This window comes from Penaeus japonicus, unplaced genomic scaffold (genome assembly GCF_977035675.1).
Source record: "Penaeus japonicus unplaced genomic scaffold, GWHDUDI00000001_assembly GWHDUDI00000025, whole genome shotgun sequence".
NCBI classification, from domain to species: domain Eukaryota; kingdom Metazoa; phylum Arthropoda; class Malacostraca; order Decapoda; family Penaeidae; genus Penaeus; species Penaeus japonicus.
In genome coordinates, this window is record NW_028234427.1 from 35,843,926 (window position 1) to 35,851,425 (window position 7,500).

At 41.2% G+C, this 7,500-nt stretch overlaps 1 protein-coding gene across 12 annotated transcripts in view; it reads left to right on the plus strand.

The window, feature by feature from the left end:
- Positions 1-7,500, plus strand: part of LOC122251815 (nidogen) — a 65,432-nt gene that overhangs the window by 57,858 nt on the left and 74 nt on the right. For all 12 annotated transcript variants that reach the window (XM_086551639.1, XM_086551644.1, XM_086551645.1 and 9 more), the window contains 5 exons: positions 172-346; positions 4,420-4,592; positions 4,965-5,073; positions 5,670-5,788; positions 6,165-7,500. The exon at positions 6,165-7,500 is cut by the window's right edge and continues 74 nt beyond it. In XM_086551639.1, coding sequence (XP_086407765.1) covers positions 172-346; positions 4,420-4,592; positions 4,965-5,073; positions 5,670-5,788; positions 6,165-6,307 — 719 coding nt within the window. In that variant the 3' untranslated portion in view covers positions 6,308-7,500. The remainder of the gene's footprint in view (positions 1-171; positions 347-4,419; positions 4,593-4,964; positions 5,074-5,669; positions 5,789-6,164) is intronic.

Genomic DNA, 7,500 nt, shown 5'->3' on the forward strand with positions numbered 1-7,500 from the left:
ATAGAGAGAGAGAGAGACAGACAGAAAGAGAAATACTATGGATGAGAAACAAAAGGCGAAAACAAAAGAGAGAGACAGATAAAAAAAAAAAGGAGAAACACGAAAAAATCACATTCATTAAGAAGCACATCAAAATCCTAAAACTAACCATAATAATACCAACTTCCACAGCTGACATCGGTTCACCTGAAGATGTAGCAGTTGATTGGGTCTCAGGAAATGTTTATTGGACCGACTCCGTGAACGACGTTGTCTCTGTGGCATCCATTGAAACAGGGAAACGCAAGACAATCATTGAAAACGGTCTGGTCAATCCTCGAGGCATTGCTGTTCATCCAGGTCGCGGGTAAGGATACCATCATTTTGTTTTAGTTAGCCCTACATTTTTTCGTTTTCTATGGTTATATGATAGCTGGTTTTCCTTTTTAAGGGTAAACTAAAGTAACTTAGCTGTGGAGAAGATCGATTAAATAATCACATTATTAATATTGTTTTTGTTGATATTGATCACGTTGATCATGCAACAAACCTTCATTTGTATCATTTTTATCTTTATTATGATTACTCCTATTATTTACTAGCATTTTAATCACCGATGTTTTAATATAAAAAAACATTATTATTTTGTTAGTAGTAATAATAGTAGTAATAGTAGGAGGAGGAGGAAGAGTATTATTATTATTATTATTAGTAGTAGTAGTAGTAGTAGTAGTACTAGTAGTAGTAGTGAGTAGGGTGGTAGGAGTAGGGAGGTGAGGGAGAGAAGAAGGAGGAGAGGAGGGAGGAGGGAGGAGGAGAGGGAGGAGAGGGAGGAGGAGAGAGAGGAGGAGAGGGATGAGGTGAGCTGTGGGATGCTGTGAGGAGGGAAGGGAGGAGGAGATGGAGGAGGAGAGGGAGGAGGAGGAGGAGGAGGAGAGGAGGAGGAGGGAGAGGAGAGGAGAGGGAGAGGAGGAGGAGGAGGAGGAGGAGGAGGAGGAGGAGGAGGAGGAGGAGGAGAAGGAGGAATAGGAGAAAGCGTAGTAGTAGTAGCAGAAGCCGCAGCATCAATAGCAGTATTAACAGCAGTAGCAGTAGCAGTGGTAACATAAGCAGTAGGAATAGTAGTGATGGGAGTAGTATAGTAACGATAACAGCAACAATTGCGAAGTCTTGTTGATGGTGCACCCCTCTGCAACCATTTCCATCTATATACTTATTGCTTCTTCCATCTTCTGTTTTCTTAATTCACTTCTGAGACAATGAGTCAGCGATTACGTAATGTATGAATAGATTAGATTTTCCAAATGTATTTAAAATTTGTCGTTTATTTTTTTTATCCGTTTATTTATTCATACTTTTAATCAGCTAGTTTATTTCCTAGCGATTCAAAACTACTATTCAAAGCTTGACTCATGTAGGTTATTGAATTATATTCTAATTCATTTCTATTCAATATGGAAAAATTTTCTTATCAGTAAAGATAAAATTACGTGTGTCCATCATATATTAATTCTTCAGTTACGAATTGCGATCTACAATTTGTTGATACGCAATTTGATTAGATAACTGCAATGATTTTTTTCGAATATCTTAAAATGTCTTGAAATGCAACATTTTCGAATTTCACAACAAAATGCAATACTTATGAATTTCTTAAAATGCATTTTTTTTCGAATTTCAAAACAAAATACAATATTTTCCAATTCCTTACCCAAAGTCGATATTTAAACCTTCATTTTTTTTCAATTATATAAATTTAATGCATCTTAATCTTAAAACAAATATAATAATCAGCGGATATGGACAGACAAGTCGTCTACCAAATGCTTTAACAACACATAATAAAAAAAGGATAATAATCTGTTTTACTTGTCATGGTTATGCAACATCGGAACGAACGGTTCTTGCACCAATTGCACGAAAATGATATGATTAAATATGTGATTTAAGATGACAGTAATTGTCACGGCGCTCGAGGGTTTTTCTCTCTGACGGCAATGCAATAATTCACGTTCTGTCTATAGCGCTGCTTCGGGGCTTCGACTCTTGGTGGTAGTGTGCCTCGAGTCTCTCTCTCTCTCTCTCTTTCTTGTCTCTCTTTCGAGTCTCTCTCTTTCTCTTTTTCGTCTTTCTCTCTGTCTCGTATCTTTTTCTCTCTGTCTTTCTCGTCTCTTTCTCTTTCTCGCCTCTCTCTCTCTCTCTCTCTCTCTCTCTCTCTCTCTCTCTCTCTCTCTCTCTCTCTCTCTGTCTCTCTCTTTCTCTCACTCTCTCTCTCTCTCTCTCTTTCGAGTCTCTCTCTCTCTCTCTATCTCGTTTCTCTGTCTCTTTCTCGTCTCTCTCTCTTTTTCTCGTCTCTCTCTCTTTCTCGTCTCTCTCTCTCTCATCTCTTTCTTTCTCTTTCTGTCTCTTTCTCCTCATATCCCATAATCTCTATCCCATTCTATCTATCTATCTTTCTTTCTCTTTTTCTCCCTCTCCTTCTCCCTCTTCCTCTCCCCCTCTCCCCCTCCCCTTCTCCCTCTCGCTGCCTCACTGTCACCCCCCCCACCACCCCTTCATCCCCTTCTCTCTCTCCTCCTCCTGCTCCTTCTCTTCTATTTTGCTCATTCTCAAAAGGTGTTACCATTTTATTCGCCCTGGAATGTCCCATTGTCTTTTCGTTCCGTTGTGATGATGGTGATGAAGAGAGACATAGGGAGAAGAAGGGAGAGATAGTATTGTTAACATTGAGAAGTATTCCTGCAATGAGAATATTCTAATAATGATATTGCTATGCTTAATCTTGGAATTATATAGGGATTTTAGTTTGATTTGGTGTCACCCGTAATGGTTATTGTTGTTATTATAATGCTTAATTAATTCGTTATTCACTTCGATTTTCGTTATTTAATGGAAATTATAAACTTAATGGTTATTAGAATGTGTATCTGTTGTTGCTATCTTCTGTGTTATATTTTGCTGTCGGTATTGTTATTATGATAATAATAATAATGATAATTATTATCATTATAATCATTATCATCATTATTACTCTTATCATTATCGGTAGTAGTAGTAGAAGTGTCGGCAGCTGTGATAGTGACATCTATGCCATTGTTGTTATTATTACCCTTACCATCAAATACAGTTATTGCCGCCGTTTTTATCAGAATTTATCACCACCCTCACCATATCTTTCTCCTCGACGCCACCATCTTTCTTTATCTATCATACCCTTCTTCCAACAATACATCCCCCCCCCCCACCTCCCTTGTACAATGACCACCATCACCATACCACTATACCTAACCACCACAGTCACTATGGCTATGATCTCCACACCACCCACTATACAATCACCACCGCATCCCTTCCGCCCTCCCTGACCTTATCTCCAACACTTCCCTCACCTTTTTCTCCGTCGCCATTTCTCTCACACATTCTCTCTCTCTTACCTCTCCCTCTTCATTTTTCTCGCACATTCTCTCTCCCTCACCTTCTCACCCTCATCTTTCTCTCACACAGTCTCTCTCTCTTAACTCACCCCCACCTCTCCCTCATCTTTCTCTCTCTTACCCTTTCTCTCTCATATTCTCTCTCTCTTACCTCACCCCCGCCTCTCCCTTGCCCTTTCTCTCTGACATTCTCTCTCCCTCACCTTCTCACCTTCATCTTTCTCTGACACATTCTCTCTCTCTTACCTCACCCCCACCTCTCCCTCATCTTTCTCTCGCTTGCCCTTTCCCTCACACATTCTTTCTCCCTCACCTTCTCACCCTCGTCTTTCTCTGACACACTCTCTCTCTCTTACCTCACCCCGGCCTCTCCCTCATCTTTCTCTCCCTTGCCCTTTCTCTTAAACATTTTCTCTCCCTCACCTTCTCACCCTCATCATTCTCTCACAAATTCTCTCTCTCTTACCTCACCCCCGCCTCTCCCTTACCCTTTCTCTCACACATTCTCTCTCTCTCTCTCTAACCTCAGCCTCACCTTTCTCTCCCTTGTCCTTTCTCTCACACATTCTCTCTCTCTTACCTCACCCTTATCTTTCTCTCCCTTGCCCTTTTTCTCACACATTCTCTCCCCCTCTCTCTCTAACCTCACCCTCACCTTTCTCTCCCTTGCCCTTTCTCTCTCTCTCTTTCTCTTTCTCCTCATATCCCACATTCTCTCCCTCTCTCTCTAACCTCAGCCTCACTTTTCTCTCCCTTACCCTTTCTCTCTCCCTTGCCCTTTCTCTCTCTCTCTTTCTCTTTCTCCTCATATCCCACATTCTCTCCCTCTCTCTCTAACCTCAGCCTCACATCTTTCTCTCTCTTGCCCTTTCTCTCACACATTCTCTCTCTCTCTCTAACCTCACCTCCACCTTTCCCTCATCTTTCTCTCCCTTGCCCTTTCTTTCACACATTCTCTCTCTCCCTTTCTCTAACCTCAGCCTCATCTTTCTCTCCCTCCCCGCAGCCTGCTCTTCTGGAGCGACTGGAACCGCTTCGGACCGAAGATCGAAGTCTCGGGTCTGGATGGTTCGAACCGCCGGGTGTTGGTCGAGCAGGACATCTCGCTTCCCAACTCCCTCGTGGTCGACTATGACACGCAGACGCTGTGTTGGGCCGACGCTGGGACTCACAAGATAGGTGAGGCTTCGAGTTTTTTTGTTTTTTTTATAGGTTTAGTGATATTGTTTGTTATTTTGATTATGTTTGTGTCTGTTTTTTTTTTTTTTTTTTTTTTTTTTTTTTTTTTTTTTTTTTATTATTATTTTTTTTTGTCTTAAGACTGACTGATACTTGGATGTACACGGACAGACGTGTATACGCGCGCGCACACACACACACACATACACACACACACACACACACACACACACACACACACACACACACACACGTACAGCCACTCACACACGCACACCATATACCAAAGACAAACGCCCACTTTCACACTATGACCCTCTCACCCTCCTCGATCTTTCCCCGCCCTAACCCCCGCCCACCCTCCTCCGACAGAGTGCATAGGCGTGGATGGCAATGGGCGGCGCACCGTGATGGAGGGCGCGCTTTACCCCTTCGGCCTCACTACCCTCGGCCAGGACTTCTTCTATACCGATTGGAACGAGTGAGTCTCCTTTGAATTTTAAGATTAATTTGTTGGTATCATTTGATGGGATATTTTGGTGGTGTTTTATCTTCCTTTTTTTCATAGACTTTTCATGGTTTGTTTCTTCTGTTTCTCCGCTTTTTTTTCTCTCTCTGTTTTTTTTTCTTCCTTTCTCTGTCCCTCCCTTCCTCTTTATCTCTCTCTCTCTCCCTCACTTTCTCTCTTACTCTCTCTCTCTCTCTCTCTCTCTCTCTCTCTCTCTCTCTCTCTCTCTCTCTCTCTCTCTCTCTCTCTCTCTCTCTCTCTCTCTCTCTCTCTCTCTCTCTCTCTCTCTCTCTCTCTCTCTCTCTCTCTCTCTCTCTCTCTCTCTATCCATCTCTCTCTCTCTCTCTCTCTCTCTCGCTATCCATCTCTCTCTCTCTCTCTCTCTCTCTCTCTCTCTCTCTCTCTCTCTCTCTCTCTCTCTCTCTCTCTCTCTCTCTCTCTCTCTCTCTCTCTCTCGCTATCCATCTCTCCCTTTATATCTATCAAACCACCCTGCTGTCTCTCTGTCCCCGTCTCCCTCCCTCTCTCCCCCACTACTCACCCCCCTCTCCCTTCTCTCTCCCCCCCAGCACGAGGATCCACGTAGTGAACAGGTACTCCGGCATCGAATCCCCCTCCCGCCCCCCTCCCCCTGGTGGATCAGGGAGGTTGTATGGCATCGCGGCTGTTCCTCACGCTTGTCCTCCAGGTATGAAGGTCGTCCTTTTCTTTTATGTGGAAGTATGAGGTCACATAAGGTCATGTTAGGTCAGGTTATTACTTCACCTTTGATCTAGGATTGTGAGAAAGTGGTTTGTGGTTTGCTCTTGTTAGGTAGAATGGTAAGATTTTTTTTTTTTTTTTGTATACTAATTAAGCAGGATTATCATCCCTATGTATACTCTCATAATCCACAGATCTTTACAAACCTACACATAACGTAAAGGGGATTTACCAAGTGTTATTTCAGAGAGCGACGTCCTTAAACCATCAGACACACACACACCTATAACGTATACAGACTTTGCGAACTATTACATCACAAAAACGACCGTAATTACCACTATCCTCTATGTTCCCCGCAGTGTCAAACGTATGCGGAGTCAGTCATGGCGGCTGCCCTGCTTCCCATCTGTGCCTCCCCAATGGGCGTGGTGGTCGTACTTGTGCCTGCACGACTCACCCCCCCAGTGCCGAGGACGAGCAGTGCGTCGACTACAATTACTAAAGGATGTCTTGGCTTCAGTTGTTGAACGGGTCGACACTCTCGACGCTGACTGTGTGTTTACGAAAGTCGACTCGAAGTTGAAATAAAGGAAAACAAACAAACAAAAACAACGAGGAAATAGAGACTGGGAAGAAATAACAGCTCTCTCTATACAGTGACCAAAAGATATATTATTTGCATCGATGGACTTTGAAAATATTTTTTAGTAGTATCATGAATAATCACTGAACTCTTTTTTTTTTTTTTTTTGGTCATTTAATTCTCAGGGGGGGAGGAATAAAGAAAGGAAAATAGTCCATCCATTTGTCCATGAATTACTTAGGTTATTAACGAATAAATAACCTTATTAGGTACCCTGGAGGATGTTTATGCAGAAAGCATTTCATAATTGTTAATAAAGTCTAGAGGTCTCGTGAATTGAAATACAGCCTGATATTGTATCTAGTTTTCAGGGTGTAATACCGGGAAGAACATTTTCCCTTCCCAAAAGAACGTGAAATATAACTATTTTTGCTGCCAACATATAAGGAAATAAACATGACTTCTGGGAATACGATAGTTGTCAATTCTATAAGTCTGTTATTTGTTCTTATTATTATTCGTGTTGATAAGAATATTAAGAAAGAACAAAGGGCCTTAGAAAAACATATTTCACAGCTGAAAATATGTTCATGTATTTAGTAGGCCTGTTCAATAGGTATAAACAAAAAAATAAGTTAAGACTAACACTGCCAAGATGAAATAACCTATTTTCAAAATGAACTATGAAAATTTCCCATATAAGAGATTAATCCAAGACAGAGATATAGGAACAAAATTAGATTTAGGGACAAAAAGTTTTACATGTGTTCAGTATGTGTTATGATGTGTATCCTTAAGTCCTATTTTTTGTATTTTTTACCTTTTGGATAAAGGTATATAAATAAGAATGACTAATCACACAGTTCAAGGTATCTAATTGACTCTAATTACATCTTCAGAATCAATATCAGAATACCAATTGCATATCTTTTGTTGTAGAATTAAGATTCAAATTCATACCTTTTTTTGTTTTACATGTCTCTTTTTTGCCGTACGTTGACACTCAAAAAAATTGGTACAGTTATTCGTCTAAGTTTGTGGGAACATGTCGATGTTAAAAACCTTTCCTTTCATTGTTGTATTATAAAACTGATTCTAAAAGAGAATGTTGC